General features: G+C 35.6%; 2 protein-coding genes across 4 annotated transcripts; both read right to left on the reverse strand.

The window, feature by feature from the left end:
• Positions 1 to 4,450, reverse strand: LOC126799997 (uncharacterized). The gene is made up of 11 exons (XM_050527267.1): positions 4,089 to 4,450; positions 3,656 to 3,743; positions 2,742 to 2,833; positions 2,491 to 2,609; positions 2,196 to 2,311; positions 1,961 to 2,088; positions 1,772 to 1,858; positions 1,218 to 1,278; positions 1,064 to 1,104; positions 859 to 979; positions 1 to 334 (listed from the first exon to the last, which is right to left on the reverse strand). Exons 1-11 carry the CDS (start codon positions 4,421 to 4,423, stop codon positions 275 to 277), a joined length of 1,248 nt encoding a protein of 415 aa, XP_050383224.1. The 5' UTR covers positions 4,424 to 4,450; the 3' UTR covers positions 1 to 274.
• A 10,626-nt stretch (positions 4,451 to 15,076) lies between these two features.
• LOC126799993 (DNA-(apurinic or apyrimidinic site) endonuclease, chloroplastic) lies at positions 15,077 to 20,435 on the reverse strand. Of its 3 annotated transcripts, none has more exons than XM_050527262.1 (12): positions 20,337 to 20,435; positions 20,100 to 20,251; positions 19,929 to 20,002; positions 19,698 to 19,777; positions 19,351 to 19,593; positions 18,954 to 19,261; positions 17,929 to 18,039; positions 17,192 to 17,329; positions 17,050 to 17,097; positions 16,402 to 16,482; positions 15,648 to 15,807; positions 15,077 to 15,339 (listed from the first exon to the last, which is right to left on the reverse strand). In XM_050527262.1, exons 2-12 carry the CDS (start codon positions 20,136 to 20,138, stop codon positions 15,218 to 15,220), a joined length of 1,404 nt encoding a protein of 467 aa, XP_050383219.1. In that variant the 5' UTR covers positions 20,139 to 20,251; positions 20,337 to 20,435; the 3' UTR covers positions 15,077 to 15,217. The 3 variants fall into 3 exon arrangements, with proteins under 3 accessions (XP_050383219.1, XP_050383217.1, XP_050383218.1); XM_050527260.1 differs by having other exon boundaries at positions 20,100 to 20,259; positions 20,337 to 20,423; XM_050527261.1 differs by having other exon boundaries at positions 20,100 to 20,241; positions 20,337 to 20,412.
• Positions 20,436 to 21,777: the final 1,342 nt, after the last annotated feature.

The raw sequence follows: 21,777 nt of genomic DNA on the forward strand, positions 1-21,777 counted from the left end.
AATCAGTAATTCCAAGTAATATTGTAGACACTAGATGATTAAGTCATTTAACACGACAACATATTTTCTTCCAACGGCTAAGATACAAATTATGTGTAATTTCATGTACTACGAATGTTCCCTTTTGTTAAACTAATTCAAACAGATACATGTTGTAACCATCTCAAGAATCTCAGAAAGTAATTATCTATATGATGCCAATGGTATTGAGTTGCTCACAAAAATGTATGTTTGTAGATGCTTGCTTGTAGAAGTTAGTTTTTTTTTTTTTGCCTTATTTATACCAACCAGCAAGGAAGTATCTCAACAGGAAACAGAAGCAGCACGCCAGAGCCTGTTGCATGTATATAAACATTCATCAAATGAGACAGTCAGACTATTCTATTTGAAATATAGAAAAAGACAGTTGCAAAACTAAAATAACAGAGCCTATACATGCAGAACAGGTTGTTTAGGCTACTGAGAGAAACCACAAAAGAGATAAAGAACAATATTTGATTGAGTTCTTGGAAATTGACCCAAAAATGTTTCATGAAATCTTTTGAATATAAAAAAATGGTTTCAGATACCAAGACTCTTCGCAATTTATTCTTAAAAAGAAATACAGCAACCTAATATACAGTCCTAGAACACTTCAGATCATACTAAATCATGCATAGCCCTCCAAAAATTCTTAACTCACATGACTGGTCACATGACTTTTAATAAAGACCAAGAACACAACAAGCATTCTTAGACAAAATACAGTGACATCTACTCAAATTGCTGGTTTTCAGGCTCTCGTATAGGATCCCTATTAAGACTCAGGATAAATGCCTTTAGAATTTGCAGGTTATACGCAGGACTAAAATAATTCACCTGGAAAATGAGAAGATAAACACAAAGTCTCTTCTCTGTCATCCTGCCAAATTGTCTTAGGAACAAGTTCACAAGCGTCCCATCATTTGTCCCAGTCAGCAGTCCAGTTTCAGGATCGAACCTGAAGAATAACAGATGTGGAAATATTTATGGAGATCATTGAACGAAGATGGCTTCAGTAATTCCAGCAGTTACAAGAAGCTACCTTGGGAGACGATGTCGTGGACATGGAATGAACCCAGCAAGCTGAAAAGATAGTGGCAGATAAGATGCTTTACATGTCATGAACTGTGAGTAATCCTACCATATGTAATTCTTTTATCCAGAGAGGGGAGAAAAGAGAGAGAATAAGATTAAACCTGGGGTAGTGACAAGAGAAAGTTCAAGACTTGCGGAAGAAAGAAAATCAGGAGTGTTTCACTGAACCAGAAATTCAAAAGGAGAAGAGACAAAAGTCATTTATCAGGCAAATACTAATGGAAAGATAAATAAGTTAGTAAAGAGAAAAAAACTGATCTACAAAAGTATTAATGATATTACTTATTGGTCTATTTGAAAGAATTTTACTTCTGTACTCTTACATTTTTTTATTTTCAACAAGAAATCATGATGCACAACCAGATCCACGTTTTTCACAACAGTTGCAGCCCAGTTTACAGTCTAAGGTTCACTTCTATGTAAAGAGCTAGTCGTGGAGAGTCAATTCAAACAGATAGGTTCCAAATATAGGGGAAAGACAGAAAAAGGTAATTCCACCAAGATTTTTCTACGTATGCATTAATATAAGTTCCAGATATACATAAAATTGAGTACAAGAAACTGTCTATGGGGGAAGCCATAACTAAATATGCAAACTTGTGATCCCACATGCGTCATCCCTATTAAAGTGGAATTGAAAGGTAAAAGAATGCACCTAAAATGGCCAAGGATCCCGACCACAGCCATAGTCATCCCAGCAAAATACGTGTAAGTGTCTCCAACAAAAGCTGAAGATGGATACCTAAAATAAGGCAGAAAGGAAAATGTTAAGGTTCAATACTTGCACAAGACCAAAGCTGTGAGCATAAGAAACTTGGTAATCAAATACAGGAAGAAGCATCACCAGTTGTAAGAAAACAATGCTAAGGAGGTCGCCAGTAAGGGTTGGGCAAGATATATAGAGAATGCATGTGCCATCTTGTACTCAAAATCTGCAGATCCTCCTATTTGCATAACATTGTGTATTAAAATCTGCACATCAATAAGACAGGAATGTTGGGGTTTGTTATGTTTCTCGTACCTTTCAATAAAAAGATATTTTTTATATAAAACAACTATAAATATATCCTTATACTTACAGCAGATGCAATTACAACTGTCTGCCCAACTTCAAGACCATTCAATCCAGCATGAATATTAATTGAGTTCGTACAGAAAACAGCCAAAAGTCCCATGTATAGTTTATACATCCACCCTTCACATTAAAAAAAAATACTTGTAATATACCGATAAATTACATGTTTGGGATTAAAACTAAATGTCTTTTATTATTTCGGATCATTCAGGTAGGAAGAGTTCAGAGAGAATATGTTATTACAATCTGTAAGTTCATTACTTTTAAATATCTATACCAGCATGTTAAGATGATCATACCTAGATCCCAGATCTCTAGCCCAACATATGGAACAAGAGGCTTCGGTATGATTATTGTTGTATGTCCAGCATAAGCCATTAGCAGAGGTAAAGCTGCAATTGATGGCAGTACTAATTTCCTGTTCTTCACAAATACAAGAAAGCATGGAGGGATGAACATTAGCTCGGAGAGCGATTTGCTTTTTCACATATACTAAGCATAAAGGAAACCCAAATTGTATCTATAATCTAGATGATGACCAGAAACTCACACTCTCCACGGTACATCGAGGACATCATCTACAAATCCCAGCAATACCATAAAGCAAATGGAGGTTAATGCTGCATTGTACTCAACAAGCCACTGCATGATTGAAATATAAAACAGTGAGGTCCTCCACGGCCAAGAAATATATCCACAACTTACTGAAATGAGATAAGAAACAGTATGCCATGATGGGTGATGCAGAAGTAGATATAATTAATGAAGGCAAAGATTTATTTACCATCTTAGTTCTCTCATTATAGTTCTCTACTCATTCTAGTTCTCTCATTAACTGTCCTTAAGTCTGTACTTCTCAAAATCAATTTTAAACTCCTCCATCTCAGCATTCTCATTCCAGTAATCCTCATTACATGCAAATCATCTTGACCATTTGACAGTGTAACATAAAGCACAGTTGATATGGCTGGCTATCCACCAAAATCAAAAATAACAATCCAAGCATTTAATGCCCAATGAAGCTATTTTTTTTCTTATGAACACCAGTTATGCAAGACCATAGATTCCGTATCAATCTATTACTCAAACACAGAACATATCATCACCAAGCACGGCCGGATCTTCCGCAGAATATTGCTTAAATGACCTATGACTCCAGAAATATGAAATCCTCATGTATTTTATACTAAGAGAGGATAGCTTTCCAATCTATCTGCTTTTATCTTTTTACAACCTAAACATCCTCCATGAATACTTCAGTATTAAAATATTTTGTGCTTAATCATATACCTTCTCTCCTATAGTCCTATATCATCACAAATATTTTTCTTTTAGACTTTTCTCCACGGAGAAACGACTCAGGATCACCAAAAGATATGTATTTCATCACTTAAAGCTACGTGTTTCATTCTCCATGTATAATGCATACTCGGGGAAATCAATATAAATGAAAGACATCCTTACATTTGAATCTGGAGCAAAGTTGAAATACTGAAATAATATTGAAAAGACCACAAAGACAATTCCAACTACGATGCCCAATGACTCTGGCCTGCAAAACAAAAGTGCTAAAAGTAAGTTGGACCTGGTAAGAATACAAAATCACAGTAACTTGGCGCATTCCAAGTCTGTCAAAAAGACAACTAACAGCAATGAAAATCAAGAATTGAAACACTATCAATAACTGTGCTTTATTTGTCCAATATAACGAATTGCATATCAAGAGAGAACTGAAGATCTGACATTGCAAGGGACACTAAACAATACATGAACTGGATTAAAGTCACCAACTCTAGAATGAAAGATTGACAATTAAGTACAATCCATTCTCATGATCAAACAGTTAACTGAGAACATGAATTAAAGTGAAGCAATGAAGTAGAGAAGAAAGACTCACACTTTGAGAGTACCCTGATGAGTACCCTTTTTGTTAATATCGTAGCCAAACAGATTGCGCCGGAGAACGTATCGGGAGGCCACCGGGATCATCTTAACGGTGACGAAAAAAGCAGCCAGGCTGAGGCCGGCATTGATCAGAATCGATTTGCGGAGCTCAGCCTCGATGTTGTAATGGTAAAAGACAAGGTACAAGTATGGGATTGAGAACAAGAGGGTGAGCTTGAGGATTAGACCTGACTTGGGTGATGAGACTGGTACGGTTTCTGCTCCTTGGCTGCTTTGCGGCGGCGGCGAGGAGGACGAGTTTGTTGAAGCTCGCCTTCGAACTGCCATGGTTTCTCCGTCTCTGTCTCTCTGTGAGTCAAGTCTTTTGCTTTAACTCATGTTTCCACCATTTGCTCTGCATTTTGTTCTCGTCATCATAACCAATCCCATCACGCCAACTCATCACTGTATCTATTTACTACTCCTCCCTGGTAACAGTAAAAGTATGTATTTACTAGTCATGTGCAAAATGCTAGAGACACAAAAAAAATATGTACATAAAAGCTATACAAAATTATGTGGCATGTGCCACATCATCTTGCACCTAATATTTTTCCAACTTGTATTTTTATCAACTCTTTTTACATCTAAAGATTAAAAGAACTTAAGTTAGAAAAATTCTACACGCCAAGAGCTCCATCTTTTTCGGAGCTTCTATTCAAAACCTAGGGTTTCGTGCAGGCGGCGCCATTTCCTGTTTAGTGGAGCGGCATTTGTGGGTTCCTAGCAACGACGCTTATCGTGGTGTTCAAGCAAAGAAGTGCTGAGTGGACACGAAGAGATCTACTTTCAACTTACTTCTAGTCTGAGATCTTAATCGGGATTTGTGGTAGAAGCAAAAGGGTCTGCCTTTTGAACCAATATCGGCAACAGTCATAGAGCTCGGGGAACAAGTTTTTGGGTTTGGTGGAAAGCCAAGTCTAACCGTACAAATCGACTCGAGTTTGGCTACACCCCCAAGTACGGGTGGACTTCGGTCCATTCAGTTCGGTTTTGGACATGAACCGGGAACTGAACTGAATTTGAACTTCGGTTCGGTTTGATTTTTTTTTTTCAGTTTTTTTTTTATTTCTGAAAAAAAAAAAACTGAATTAAACTAAAATTGACATATTGAATGTTTTGGGGTTCCCCCCCCCCCCCCCCCCTTTTTACTTATTTGAAAAAATTATAAATATGAATATACAACTACAATACAACCGAAAAAATGAGGGCTTAAATTTAATATTGTAAGCAACATACCACTCTCAATCCTTTATTTACATGACATCTTGAAATTTTATATATGTATATATGTATATAACTATGTATATAAATATATTTTTATGTGTATATATATATATGCATATATATTCTAATATATATATATATATTTAAAAATATTTATTCTTATATTATATTGAGGCAGATTTAGTAATTACACATCCGTTATATATATATATACACATAGATGATTATATATACATATATAACACTACAAAAGAGAAACATATATTTATATATTATATAAAACCTAAAATCACATTAATCAAATAAAATATTCAGTAAGATAAACGTAAAACGACATTGTTTTATGAATAGTTCAGTTTTTCGGTTCGGTTCGGTTTCTTATGTGCCCAAACCAAAAACCAAACTAATTGATTCGGTTCGGTTCGGTTTTTTAAATTTCGGTTCGATTTGTGTTCGGTTCGGTTTTTTCAGCTTCGGCTCGTTTTTCGGTTCGAAAGTGCCACCCCTACCCCCAAGTTCATAACTCTTATGGACAATAGCCTCCTCATTTTCCGGTCACTGGCACCACAAGTTTTCTATCGAGTTTTCCGGCAGCCATTTGTCGTTTTCTCGTTGTTTTTCCAGTACCTTTCCAACATTCTTTGTTGAAGCATTTTCCCACCAAAGTTTCATTCGGTTTTGAGAATATTTTGACATGGTTTTCCGGTTATCTGTTCGATTTTCTCCAAGTCGTTTTCATAGCTCAACCGGTTTTATTATTGGGGACGACCCGCACCATTTGAATGGTTTCTTCTAACATCTGTTTCTAACATGTACGTTGAAGAATGTAATACTATTGTCATGTAATACATTCAATGGGATTGCACTTTGTTTCAATCCCCTCTCTTACAATATTCTACGGAGTACTGTCTAGAGAAGTTCACCGTGTTGTTGACTCTCTTAATTTATTTTGATGATGTCCCGCGGCGAAATTGAGTGTCTTGCCAATTGCGCAAGCACCCACACTGTTCTACGGGACAAGTAGTTGTTTTACGGATCTCGTGCGGAGATTGTGTTTTATATATTTTCGCACCTTGTTAAGTTTTAAGGGCCATATGTGCTAATAATTTTTCATATGGATACTTGTGTTAAGAATGGAGAGGAATATAGTTTTTTCAAGCTTCGATAGTAGCTTTGTTAGCCTGCAGACATAACTTTGGCATGTAGTAGTAGATTTATGTAACCCGAGATTCTTTGAATCAATGAATTCGGTTTTGCTGCCTTATTGGTTTTAACATGATCACTTGGGTGATTTAGAACGATATTTGATGATCTGAATTTTAGGAATTCACATGGACATCAGACAGGGGCGGATCTAGGGGGTTTTTAGGGGGGGGGGCTCAAGTCCCTCCAAGAATTTGAGAAATAATTAACTAATATATGTCATATGTTCATATAGTGTAGTTTTGTATTTTTAGTTTTGAAATTTATTAATATCAAGCTCATCAAAGATCAAATTCCAACAAATGTAAATTTTTGTGTCTATTTTTCTATTTACTTCTAATCTTCCTTGATTTCTTCAACTTGTAATTAATCTATTTTATTTTCATTAGACATTAATTTTGATTAAGTTCTTTGATCAATTCCAAAAATTTCTCTTTGCAATCGACTAAATTTATGGTAATTATAAATGGATTGTTATTTTCACATCAACAAGGTATACATCTAATACATTATAGTTAAATATTTTATGCGCTACGAATTTCTATTCTTTCGGTCGTTAAGGAAAAGAATTCAAGTCCTCCCGAATTGTGAATCCTGGATCCGCCACTGACATCAGATATTGGGACCGGTCAATTGCATGAGACCGTGACAACGTCTATGCTAATACAACTGACCAACAGAAGCATTTTCATAACATATTCCATTATGATTATGAACATTATGATCAAACAAAATTTCCAAGGACATAGTCATGCATGGCATGACATAATTGGCCATTACGGTTTGATTATTGCAAGGCCAATGAGTCCCTTTACTCTCCCAAATTATCAGTAGCATCTTGATCACCAATTATTATGGTGATTTTTTATATTCATGATCAATGGAAGTATTGTCCTATTACTTGATTACTTGGACGTGATCATGATGGCATAGATCAAGTTAATTCTCAATTAACTTGTCTGCCCATTACAAAGGCTCATCCATGGATTTATGGTTTTGATTATCAAAACACTTGCTTGATTTTTGCAAAGCCACAAGTTCATCATGCATATGAATTTGACCAAGGATCTCACTCCAAGAATCCTAAGACGTCAACTAAAAATTTTTTAGTGACGCACCAGCCTTCCCATGATGCTTCATTGGCCGTTTCCAATGCCAATAACTCGTTCTATAAAGCCTATCCATTTAGCTAAATAGAAGAAAAAACCCTCCTACGCTAAAGAGAAATAAAAAAAATTTCATTCTTACAACGTATTTATGGTGACAGTTGTGGACCTATCCAACCCGAATGCGGACATTTTTTGGTATTGGTTAATGCAACGACGCGTTGGTCACACGTCGCTTTGTTATCCACAAGGAATGCTGCATTTGCTAAGTTATTAGTTAAGTTCATCAAACTAAGGGCTCACCACCCTTACAACCCTATCAAATCTATTCTATTAGATTACGTTGGAGAGTTCACCTCCAAAACCTTTGATGATTATGTATTGCATATCTACTGGTATCATTATTGAACATTTTGTTCTTCATGTTCATTCACATAACGATCTAGCAAAAGGTCGGGCTTGGTTATGGGTACTAACATGTCAGTCTTTGCATGGGGATATGTAATGATATTGCATGCAGGGACACTTATTCGTTTTAGACCCACAACTATCCAAGCGTTTAGTGCGTACCAGATGATTACTAGATACGATACCAACGTTCTTTTCACTAACGCCTATGTGGTTAAGTTGTTTATGTGCCTCTATTTTAGTATCTCAAATGGGTCTACATGAGACAATTAAGTATTTCCAGTTGGTTATGAATCACCAACACTTATCCGCTATTTCCAATCTACAACCATGAATCTCTATCCTGCAAAATCCGCAGACGGTCACTTTGATGAGACATACTTCTTGTCATTATGGGGAGATATGGAATGCTCTTATTCTGGTTTTAATGCCAGAAATTGATGTGGTGTGGCACTATGTCTCATTAAGAGACTATACTGCTCTAAATAAGCAAGAAGTGAAATGCATTATCATCCTCCAAAAAGTCAAAGATTTGATGGTCAATGACATTACCGATATTGCGAAAGTGACGAGATCGCACATAAAAATGATGTGATGTGCTGGTAAGATTGGAACTCTCAGAATATGGGAGAATTTCATATGACATGGTCCTAGCACCGTTGACACCATCCCTGACAGTGGGAAGGGAGCTAGTGATGGCACAAATGTACGTTGTGGTCTTGTCGGTGCCCGTGGTATTGCACCACAAAACATGGGTGGCAAACGCAAAAATGGACTAGTAAGGATCATAGCTTAGGTCTTGACTCCTACTCGGAAGAGGGGGAGACCATCAAATTCTCTGGAATCAAAAACTAGAAAGAAGCGAGGTGCTGATAAGAGTACTTTGTGCGACGTTCTTAACATGTTTTTACCTCCATTTGTACTTTACTAGCCCTTATTATTGTAGTATTGAGTCATTGAGTCGAGTTATGAGTCTAGGATGGCGTTAGTTGCATTTTGGTGCTAAAACGGGTGTAAAACGCAGAAATTGTCGAGAGTATTATAGAGTAGTATTCCTTGTCGAACTAGGAAACCTAGTTGGGTTAGATTTTTATTATTCGACATTTCTGTAACATTTGTGATTTATATTTATTATTTTCTTTCTTTAGTTTCAGAATTAAATGTGAGATAATGACTTGGAAATTATGGTAAGAAAGAGGAGAAGAAGGAAACAAAATGAGAAAAATGAAATAAATAATTTAGTTTTTGAATAAGATGAAAAGGAAGAAGTATGAAGCCTCAAAGGAGGGAAGGTTCATCCGACAATTAAAAGGAAAGAAGGAAACAAAAGAAGAAAAAAGAAGGAGAGAACAAAGAGATAATTCTGAAGAATGCATGTGGCCTAAAAGAAGGGAGAATGCATGTGACCAACAAAGATGATCATCATTCAATCGAGAAGGAAAAAAAAGGAAATAGAGAATCAACCCATTACCATGTTGCCCCTATCACCTATTCCTCTATAAATAGCATGTCATTCCTACACATTGGTATCACCTCTCATTCACAAAGCTAAGCCGAACCTCCGCCAAAATACATTCAGAAAATTCAAGCCACAAGCATCATCCATCACCACCACAAACTGTGTTCATCATTTCCCTCCTCCATAATCGAATTCATCATCCTTGCTAAATCCTTCAAGGTTTTTAAAGTATGATTCATCCATGGCTTGTATTTTACTCTTTGGTTTTATGATTTTTACGATTTCTATGTATGGATTATTGAATGTATTTTTCAGTTTTATATATGAAGAACATAATTTCAGACTGGTTTGGTTTTATGTTTTGATTGTATAAACTAATGTTTATGTATGTATGTCGTGTATAATGATTAGGGGCAGTAGGGTTTTCGATTTATATTTAGGTTTTATTTTGATTAATTCCTTGAACTTGTGCATCTAAATCAATGATTGAGGAAGCCACGGCCATGGCTCTTCTTGGGTTGCGATTTCATTCAGCAAAGTAGTATTTGATCAAGCTATGCGCTTCGTGTCTCAATTATTGCTACTTATATAGGGCTGTGATAGTTCTAGGATTTTTCCATGCTTAAACATGATGAGTGACGCCATGCATGTTTATATGTCTCCAATTCGACTTAATGTGTTTATGTGCTTCTTTATGTTTGACTAATACGCTTCGTGAAGTTAGACTCTTTTTAGCATATGTTTAGGATTGAACGCTTTGTTGATTCTAAATAATTATGAAGTCTTAACGATTAGATGAACCGCTTCGCGTTCTAATTAGAATTGGAATTAAGAATAACTTGGATTGATTCGAAATATACTTGCTACATCTTAGTTGTTTTGTGCGTGTCTTACATGTTCATGAGTAGAATTCGGGTTTGGTAATGTGATGAGTCATAGATCAATTGTATATAAATAATTTAGGATTTATTTTCAATAGTAGTTTTATAATCAATCTCAAATCCCCCAATAACATGATAAGTTTTGAGTCCCCTTTGATTCCCCGGACTGAACGATCCCTGCTCATTCTATACTAACGATAATGTTTTACAGGGTTTATTATAGACATTCTAACCAACGATCTATCAGGTGCGCATGCACAAATATTTCGACCATCATCAAGATATATTCTTTGAACATGTCTATCAACTGAGTTTTTGTGGGTCGCAATAGACTCCTTTTGTTGATGTTCGAGAACAGAAAAAATCTCTCAATTGATCATATAAGTGCGCACGTGTGATAATGGATTGATTCCCATGATTGATGATGTATTTGCTTATGCTCTTATTCTGTTGTAAAGTATCAACGATGAGCAACTTGACTGAAGTGGAAAGACTCAATACAGGCTGAACTAGACTTGTTATGTTAGTCATTGTTCGTATGTGTAATGAGAAAGATGAAGTCATGCGATATTTACAGGACTTATAGCGCAAATATTGTCCCATTATCCTAGTATTGACTACGATGAGTTATATTCTCTCGTTATAGACATAATTGTTTTCCGCTACTTGATCTGTAGTAGTGTCCATGAAAACTGATTTGCATCATCTGATAGTGGTCACATTTAGCAAATCTATACATTCCTCCCCACATCAACGTCGCCAGCAGCTCATACATACTAGCGTACGCGTTAGTGTTGTTGTTGACACTGGTAGCTTAGAGGATACATATGATTCCGTCGCGGATCAAAATCAGTCATTCATTGGTAAATTTCCCCATTCCATTATGAAAAGACACATTGAATTTGACAAATCAGAATCTGTCAAATTTCATAGGTGTTAACGAGACCTACATGACAACACACTTAATGAAATAGGTTAATTTGATACTGTTGGAAAGGTCTATGTGTATATTTTCCAAGGACACCAACCATTCAGTTATATATGTCGTATTGAGTGAAGTTATGGCTGTTTTAGCAAAGTAGGACAGTTATGTGAACTGCTCCGGTCAAATTAGGTTGTGAACTTTATGTCACTGGAAATCCATGGGTGTCTATTTTCCAGAAATTGTTATGGTTTGTTGATACCTATTGTGATGAAGAAGTTATGGCCATCTAAGTGTGTGAGAGTGATTTCACGCAGGAATCTGATTTTCATTGCAAACTCTTGTTTTGAGTTGTTATGCAATCTTGTTTTCTAAGATCTAAGTTTGGCTAAGTATATCATGTATGATATAAGGATATGTGGCGAGATTAATGATTAATCATTAGCCCAAGACTACTTTTGAGAAGCATGTAATAAACGTTGTATACGTTGTTATTTGTACTCCATGATTATGGCACTAATCAGGGGGAATAATTTTGTAGACATCAGGGGGAGTCTACCTCACGTGATGTTATCAAATGTAGATGGTGTGTTATGCTCTTTTTCTCCTTTGATCAAGCTTTTGTTTTTCACCTAAGAGGTTTTTATTTTGCTTGACAATGTTTTTATCAAGGCAGCGTTATGTGCACCATGCAACCTAGGCATGCGACACAAGGGAGAGTATTCCGGGATAATTATTATTCTACCATATGTGTGTCCCTATTCAGGTTTCCTTATTAGAGTAGATTATGTCTTAATGTACTAGATATGAATCCTTGATTATTCGGGATACTCTGAATGTAATGCCTATATATAAGCCTCATTATCAATCAATAAATGTTACGTTATATTTCATTATATTGTTATTATTCTCGTTTCATTATCCTGCATCAATTTTTTTTATTAACATTAATATAGATGTAGTAAAAAAAATTCACCCCTAAATCTCGCATGGGCTAGATCTGCCAGCAGAGTGACACCAAACCCGACGGCCGCTGGGAATAAATATTTATGGGACATTTAAATTTTTTATTTTGTTTGGTAACAATTAACCCAGCCAAGTCTAAGCATGATTTTCAGTTCATTTTATTACTAATCACTTAATCATATACACGCTTGGTTCATTCAGCATTTTCGGTCTTGACTCCATCAATATTAACCTTTCTATTATTTATGGTAGTCTCCTCTTGCATGGTCTGTATTACTATAATTATGGGCTAATTTCATTTTAATTTCTTTTGATGTTTACACTTGAAATTAATTGTATCTCTAAATTTCTAATGAAGCTAGATGTATTCTTGTTCTCTCTGAGTTAGTTCAAATATATTGTTGGCTTATTATCAAAAGTTTGTATTCTATTATTGGAGAGTTTTTTGACTTATTAAGAGTTGAACTGGGGTCTTAATTAATTAGTTAAAAAAATAGTCTTGATGATTTTTGTTCTGCTCACCTAACTTTTGGACTCTAGATCCGCCACTGTCCGCCAGTGGTCATTTCTGACATGAATAATCCATACATACAGAATTCAGCGTTTAATTCACTTGTAAGTGTTCATCTACGTGCACTTATAGATAATTGGCAAGTAGGAGATGATGGTATTGCCCTGGGTGCAAGCTTGACAGATAAAAAAGCTCTCAATGCTATATATCCTACAGTATTCTGCCATTTGGTTACATCCATGCAATGTATATATTCTGGAGAGGTTTGTATGCTTGGGTTATTGCAAGTATTTTGGTAGATACTAGAGAAAATTTTCAAGTCTGAGCACATGGGAAATACATTTACAAGTATGGAGCTGCTGTTTGCAAGGTTGAATTTCATAAAATTAGCTTACATGGAAATGGTTGGAGATCATTTGAATAGAGGAGTGAACCATAAGGATATGGCTGTTCACAGAGCTACTAATCAAGACCACAGGTTACATGGCCAAGTAATTGCACTTTTCTCTCAGCTGTATCAAGGTAATGCTTGTGCACCATTGAGTAATTATCGTCATGGAGAGATACAACAGGTGTAGGAGACCAATGCAATATGTGACCCACATGTCATCATTCCAATGGGAAATGCAGACTTGGCATCGAAGGGAAATGAACATGTTTTGTTTATACATCTCAGTTTCCAGTGCTTTGGGTTCTCTAGGTTTGCATATGATAATCCTTACATCTTATCCCATGGTCTTGGTGACAATAGCCTTGCTGCTCTTCATGCTATTGACACCACTGTCCTTGGACGGTTGAACACAAGTGCTGTTGTGTTTACTATGGCTTTTCAGCTAGTTAACATAGTTGATTATGCTCTTGGTACTTCATTTCTGCTGCTCCTTGGTGCTCTGTTCATATCAATCTAAAATTTGAAGGCTGTTATGCTGAGTTGATATTAAGGCTTCCGGGGACAACAATTAATGATCATGGGCCAAATGATTTCGGGAGACATATCATGCGAGAGATTGGAAAGTGTTCAGATTTTGATCCATGATGTGAAACTTGAGGACAACTTTCGGAAAGGGGGATGGATTGTTGTGATTGTAGTGTTATTTAGTCACGTGTTGGGCACATGACCAACCAATAGGGCAATTATATAATCTGATATATCCTCATTTCAATCTATTGAAACAATATTGTAGTTTTATTTCATTTCCTTCTTTCTTTTAGTTGTAGTCTTTTAGTTTAGGGGTAAAACCCTAACAAACACACATTAGCAACGTCCATATCAAACCTTTCCATAAAAAAAAAACGTCCATATTAGACCAACAATCTCTCTTCTGCTTGTTTATATCTCATTATGTGACTTAGCTTATGAGACTCTAATCACTATGGTCAGTTACAACCCGTGATTCTATGGTTCGAGAAAAATAGAACATTGTTTCAATCCGAGGAGATAGGTATTTGTTCACGATTCATGTCTTTCATATTCATGAAGGTGAACAAAACAACACCTTGAGATATAGCATATCCTCAATTACAACTTTTTGAACTAAACTTACAATTTTATTAAACTAAAGTAACATTAATACTAGGGTATCTATTTGTTCATAATCTTGTAAAATGTTATGAGTGAAGTAATTACAACTAATAGAACTAGATTTACCTAAAAAAACACCCTATTTACCACAATGACAACAAATTTGTTGTGATATCAGTAAATAATAGTACACATACCTCAAGGTACTTAAGAAAATTCTCATGATCGTAGGCAAAGTTTACGATATATTCTGATCGAGGGGAGGGTCACGGGTTCTAATTAGCCCATTAATTACAATAGCATACATATAATCGTCACTATGAGGTCACTTCCTTGGTTCCTTATTTAGCACAAACCCTAGATTGTAAAGAAAGATGCATAAACTAGCCAGGAGAATCTGCAGGATGGAATCTCTCTCTTCCTTCTTTCCTTTGACTGAAAACAAAATAAGAGAGACAGATGGCCTTTAACTATTGATTTACTATATGTACAAATCAACGCACTACTTGTTGTTTTCTTTATCAAGACTCGTTTTGATTACAACGGATGATGATAGCGCTATGAATCGAACCACTAACCCCCCCCCCCCCCCCCCCCCCAAAAAAAAAAACTTCATCATCAAATAAGACCACAAACCCGCAGATCCTCCGAACCATGCATAGGAGCAGAATGCAGTTTAAAATGATAGAACCGATATTTTACACTAATTGATTGATCTTTGTAGAACATATAATGAAAGACAGTGGTAAACATATTGTACACTAATTGTATATTTTGAATATGTTGGTCAATACATCAAGTTGTCAATGATTACAGGTGAGGGATAAACAAAATTTCACCTCAAACCTTGGTAGTTCTGATCTGCTTCAATGCCCGCCTACAGCTTAATTACAAGGCCTATAGGACAATGATCACTACCAATGATATCAGGCAGAATGTAAGAGTCATGAACCTTGTCAGCTACAGACTCTGATACTAGGAAGTAGTCAAGCCGCCACCCTAATTCAAGATCACAATGACAATATAAAATTGAAATAGTTATAGTCTAACTATTGTAACAAGTAAATGCATTTTATTTTATTACCTGCAAAGAACATTACCTGCAAATGAATTTATACACACAAATATTGAAACAAGAATGAAAAGAATAAGTAGACAAATTATATGTCCACATGGTCAAGACTGGTTCACTGGAAACAATACTTGAAAGAAAACTATATCTGTTTATGCTAGTAATATAAAGGCATGATATCTAGCTAACTGGAGAATCAAAGCTAAGAATATGGACATAACAGTGATAACATTACCTCGGTTAAATTTGCGTCCACCATGTCGATAGCCCCAGTAAGTATAGCCAACAACACCAGGGTGTTGCCTTCTATAAGTATCCACAAATCCCCTGGATAAAAAGTTTGAACTGAAGGATTGCCGTTCCTCATCTGTAAACCCAGCACTTCTTCTATTTCCCTATAGATGTATTAAGTCAAAGGAACCCCATCAATCAAACTACATGCAAAACCATTGGAGGCAAAATGCTCCAAAATACTCATTTTATTGCCCTCAATTATTTAAAAAGGGATGAAGACAATGCAGATTTAAAAGACATAGCAATATGGATCATATGAGATCAGTCTACAACTCACTACTGTTACACTGATAAACAACACACTGGCATTCTAAATTGGCCAAGTTCAATTATACAGTTTCCCTCTCAAACTTTAAGCCAGAATTCTGGCCAAGCTCAACATATTTGACCAAGGTATAAATGATAAGGGTGATTTATTCATGCCATAGTTTTGCTGTGATGGAGTACTGACCCTAAACATATTTGTTCCTAGAAAATATAAGTGATGCAATGGACGTAAAATATAAATAATGTTACACAATAAAGGTACCTACACAATTTATGTAAATAGACACAATGTGCAGCAAAAGCTTGAAAAATATTCTGAATGCTCTGAGGCGACACCCTCTGAGTACAACAGGGACACTCTTCCTATGGTGAAGTGATCGACCAGGAACTTAGAAAAGTTTATTCACAACAATATATGTATAACTTACAGCTGGGTTATAAATGTCTATCTCTTGATGCGCACAGTTCAGATCACCAGTTAAAATGACAGGCTTTGACTTTTCCAGCTCCTGGATATAAATGGAACAATAAGCACCATCTAATCACCAGCACATCAGAACCATAACACAAATTAAAATCTGGAAAGAATAATCCACAAAAAAGAATCTTCTCTATAACAAAAGAAATAGAAAAAAACTTAAAACACTACACATTAATATTGCAGTTGTGTTATACGTTATAATAGTCACAACTTACAAAAGATATGATGACCATCACTACCCAAATAATCACTTTTCTAAGTTTGAAATAATATGATGGCTGTATTATCCCACAGGTTATAAGCAATCCATTTACACTCTCAAAAATAAAAATAAAATAATATCACGGTTGTGTAATTCAAGGTTATAAGCAATCTGTCCACGTTGTAAAATTACAACTTATAAGAGGTATGATGGCCAGCACTACCCAAAAGATCATTTTTGTAAGTTTGAAATGAGATATTAAGGTTGAATTTGTAATAAGATATACAATATAAAACACAAGAATACTGATTGTATTACAAAGACTTGGGAAAAATGATTTAAGTCCATCTTATGGACATCACACTTTGAGAGGTCAATTAAAATAATACTTACTTTCATGTAATTACTGAGAGATGGATCCCATTCTGTAATCCTGTATGTCTAAGAAATGAACAAAAAAAAAACATGTTAGCCCAGAAAGCCACACCCTAATGTTATTGCCTGGCATCAGGTTGGAGTATGCTTGACGACATACCAGTCTCCTCAAACCATCTCCAGAATTAGGAACATATCCACTTATCAGGTAAAATGAATCAAACTCTACTGTTATGATCCGGCCCTCACTATCATGATCTGCTATGCCAAGTCCATAGCTAACTGAAAGTGGCTGTACCTGTAGTCAAAGGACAAAAGTGATGTGTACATAATGCACCAGAACATTTCATTCACAACACCCTAGATTCTTTTTGAGAAGGAATTTATTCAATCAAAGAGAAAATTACATCAAATGGAAATTTTGGTGGGGGATTCAAGAACCCCACTCTCCTCCCTAACATCACCTCTACTTACAGGACTATCGTTATGAATGACATACATGAGCCAAGAAGGCCCAACCCCAAACCAATCACTACGTCCATCAAATCAGAGTACATGACTTGCAAATCCCTATAAGCAATAACTCAAGCAGCAAACTAAGCTAACGTTGACTATCAACTTTGTCTATGAACAAGATTTTATGTATCATTAAACTCATCAGTTCTGGTCTAATGATGACAGCATCTAAATTCTTGTAAACAATTTCATGGATATAAATGGGTGACCGGATATAAGTATACACTAAACATTAAACAGCCACAAAACTCTGCAACATGGGTATGACTGTAGACTTTAGTAGTAAATAAATGCTAGATGTTCCAAACATATACCAGGGAAATAATAGCAGTTCCCTAAACTCTAAACTCTAAAGTCATAATTAATTAATAGAATACATACCCGGGAAATAATCGCAGTTCCCGAGTAACCGAGCTTGGAAACACTACATGTCCAGAAGCTATTCTCATAGCCGTCTATGAGACACCTCTTCACATCATCAACATCCTTCTCCTGTAACAGTAGTTTATTTAAATGAGAATGCATGAAACAAAAAGTCCCACAGAAAATATGTATAAAGGGACATAGAGGTAATCGATGGTAAACAATATCAATATTTCGGCCAATAAAACGATAGCAGATTTAGCTCATACTAGCAGTTACATATTGAACATATTTAAGACCAGTAATGACCTAGGAACTGTCATTCTGGAGTAATTTCAGAAGGCAAGCTCATAACTCAAACAAATTAGTTTGGTAGTCTCAATGACAAAGAGACATTCTAAGTTATTAAGAATACTGCAAATTCAGATGACACATTGTTTTGAATGAACAAACGTTTGAAAACAAAAAATGGGGCAAAGTCTACTTACAAACATGCAAACCATGCGCCAAATTTACCAAAAACATAAATAGGCTTAATATTGCTTGGCATGCATGGATATTGAAGTTTGTATGAGAGCAGTATGTGCAACTAATATTTTATACTTATTCGATAAATTCATAGGTATATGAATTCCAGCATGTACCGAATAAACCTCCATCAATGTGATGTACAGAAAAGAAGAGCAAGAAATATCAAACACCTTTGGTTCCTCACAAGTAACCAAATCTACTACCATGCAAAGCTTAAAAAAATCGAATTTCAGGCCTCATAGGCCCATAATGTTTAGTAAGGCTTAATAGATTATACACATATGTTATAAGCACACTAATGCACACATATAAGACAACTATTTTCATTATCAACAATACTGTCACTCAACACTAATCATGCTAAAGGGTATTAAATTTCAAAAGCCAAATCATAGAGCAATATAGCAATATATGGCAACAGAAAGAAAAATGTACTGTACAATAACAATTTGCCTACAATGAACATTGGTTTAAATTTTAAGAGGAAAATAAATATCAAGAGAAATGCATGCCTGCAATTTGGTCTCCTGCAGACACAATACATCAAAATCTTCTCTTTCAGCGAGTTGCAAAGCAGAAAATCCCTCTAACTTTAATAATGCCCTTAAACCATTCACATTCCACGACATAAGCTTCATAAATTTAGTCTCCCTAGTTAGCTCTGGGGGCCTCATGGTTTTAGGATTATAAGGAATCCAATCTTTCTGAGGTCTCTTGTGCGCAAGAACTGTCCATGGTTCAGCTACCTTATCATCTGTTATGACAGCAATATTTGCAGCTTTTGAATATACTTTCCTCCTTGTCCTTGAGAGGTTCTCACCTAGATAGGCAACAGTACAATCAATCTAGCTGGACAAACATATGAAAATACACTCAATCAAGAGAAACCAGTGAGACATTTTATGGTACCTGAAACTTCATCTGATTCAATCGATAGCTTTTCTTTCTTTACAACCTTATTATCACCCTCGACAGTTTCACTCTTAGATGATGACCTTCGTTTATTCCCTTGATGTATTTGAACATCCGAAACAGTGTCAATGCTCTGAACTTTGTCCCCATTAGATAAAGATTTGGTCTTCTTTTTTGCTGATACAGTTTCAACAGAAATAGTGGAGGATACATGCTCTTCAATTACCTGGGAACTTTCACCTGGAAATGCCAAGGAAATCTAAACATTCAAACTCGGGAGAATGAATCGTTGCTATTTCGTTCCAGTTCCCAAGTTCAGGGAAGAAAATGCAAGAAACACACACCATCTATATTATTTTCCAGAAAGCACTTCAGGGAAGACACAAGTTCGCATTTTCGGCCTTTCGCAGAGGCCCCAATCTTCCTGACAGGCGAATCGAGTTTAAACCATTTATAAAAATGCAATCTTTATTTACCATGAAAAATTGCAACACCATGTACATAAGAAACAAGAAGTTGCAAGTAAACCTATCAATCAAACATTCTGCATTACTTGAATAACAGTTGAATGTTACCTTAGTGTTGCCCTGAGTTGTTCGACTGTCATCCCCTCAATCTTAGAGAGGTCACCTCTCAAACTCTCAATCTCCTAACAAGATTAATCAATCAAAAAAATAAAAATAAAAAACCAATGAAAAGTTACTAACAACAACAAAAGCACAGAGATGTGAGACATGAAGTATAACCTTGATAAAAGGTTTCTGATGAACTGGGTTCGGTCCCATTGCTCCTTTAAGTGTCTTATTTCGGCGAAACAGGGGCTTCTTTGTTGAACTGGAAATGGGTCGTTGAGGCACTCTCGCTATTGTGGCTTTGACACTAAGATTCCTGGGAGCAACTGTAAAGCTATCAATGCCGGTCAGTCATTTCAAACTGTAACTGAAATTGCGATGAAACTGAAAGTAGGGAAGAAGAATGGGAACCTGGTGAGATTGAGAAAAGATTTGAACCCTAAATGGAGTGATTGGATTTGATTCATTGCCTAATAGAAGCGGCGGCAAAAAAAAAACAATTAACCAAACTAGAAGTATGCTAACACGGAACACCTTCTCCGAAATACTAAAATTATTCGTTTACGTGACATCAATCATATATCTGACCATGTGATTAAATTTTTAGCTCAAAATTATATTTTAAGAAGTTAAAATTATTATTATTTATTTTAATTATTTAAGTAAATTAGTTATTTTTATAATTAAAAAATTAGTTCTAATATTTTATTTTATATTTTAATTCAAATAATTATTATCTCTCACTTTTTTCATTCAACTATATTTGACGTGATTGTATATATTTAACAAAAATATAAAAAAATGAAACAATGACATTACGAATTCATCTACCTCAAAAGTAGTTGTTTGATGAAACTAGAAAGAAACTAGTTGTTTCCTTCATAAATGTATCCATATAAATAAATATATTTATAGTGAGGTTGTCTAGACCATTTTCTTCAAATTGAGAAATATAGTGAGGTTGATATATATAAATATATACACATATAGATTATTTTTTTAATTCATTCCTAATTTTAATCCTCAAAATTAAAATTTATTGTATTAACCAATTAAAATTAAAATTAATTATATTAATCATATCAATAAAAATTAATTGTACTAAACAACAACAAAAATAAAATTAATTGTACTAATTTGTTGAAGGAAAAACATGTTATGTGCCTTCGTCAATATAACAAACGAGAGGTGATTAGCATTCAATAGTTATTGTATAACGTTTAGTCATTATTATCATCATAATGTACGATGTATTTACCATTGCAATACTCTCTCTATATAAATGGATTATTCAATAAGATGAGTAGACCAATTTCATATTTCCTATAACCCATTATCAGCATTTTTGCTTTAGATCTGAGTCCATATGCCAAAGACAGAAAAAAAAAACCTAGAATTTCTTGTCGTCGCTGGTTCATTTCCTCCAATGAAAGACATCAACAAACAGTGGTAATTTACTTTAGTCACCCAGAGTTCTACTTTGGGCACCAAACCAACCGGCGTCTTTGTTTGCTTCATCAACACTGCCGATCTGCATGGTTACCATCTTCTCCGAACCGTGAGCAGCCTCAAGCGTCGTTGCCTTCCTCCATTGAAGACTCGATCCGGCCGCATGATGACAATCTGGGACCGCACAGTGATGCGAAGCCCGCCCCAAGTCGAGGCCTCTACCTTCACGTCCAGAACTTCGACCTCGGCCTTGTTCATGGGACCCGATCCGGACGTGGTTTAACATGAATAACCGATGCCATTATCGCCTCCTAGGGACTGCCTGCAGATCAAGTCCTCCTTCGACGTGATTACGCGCCGGAACCCTTGGCCGAACCTCCGACGCTCGTTAAAGATGCATAAT

This window comes from Argentina anserina, chromosome 6, assembly GCF_933775445.1.
Source record: "Argentina anserina chromosome 6, drPotAnse1.1, whole genome shotgun sequence".
In the NCBI taxonomy this organism is placed as follows: domain Eukaryota; kingdom Viridiplantae; phylum Streptophyta; class Magnoliopsida; order Rosales; family Rosaceae; genus Argentina; species Argentina anserina.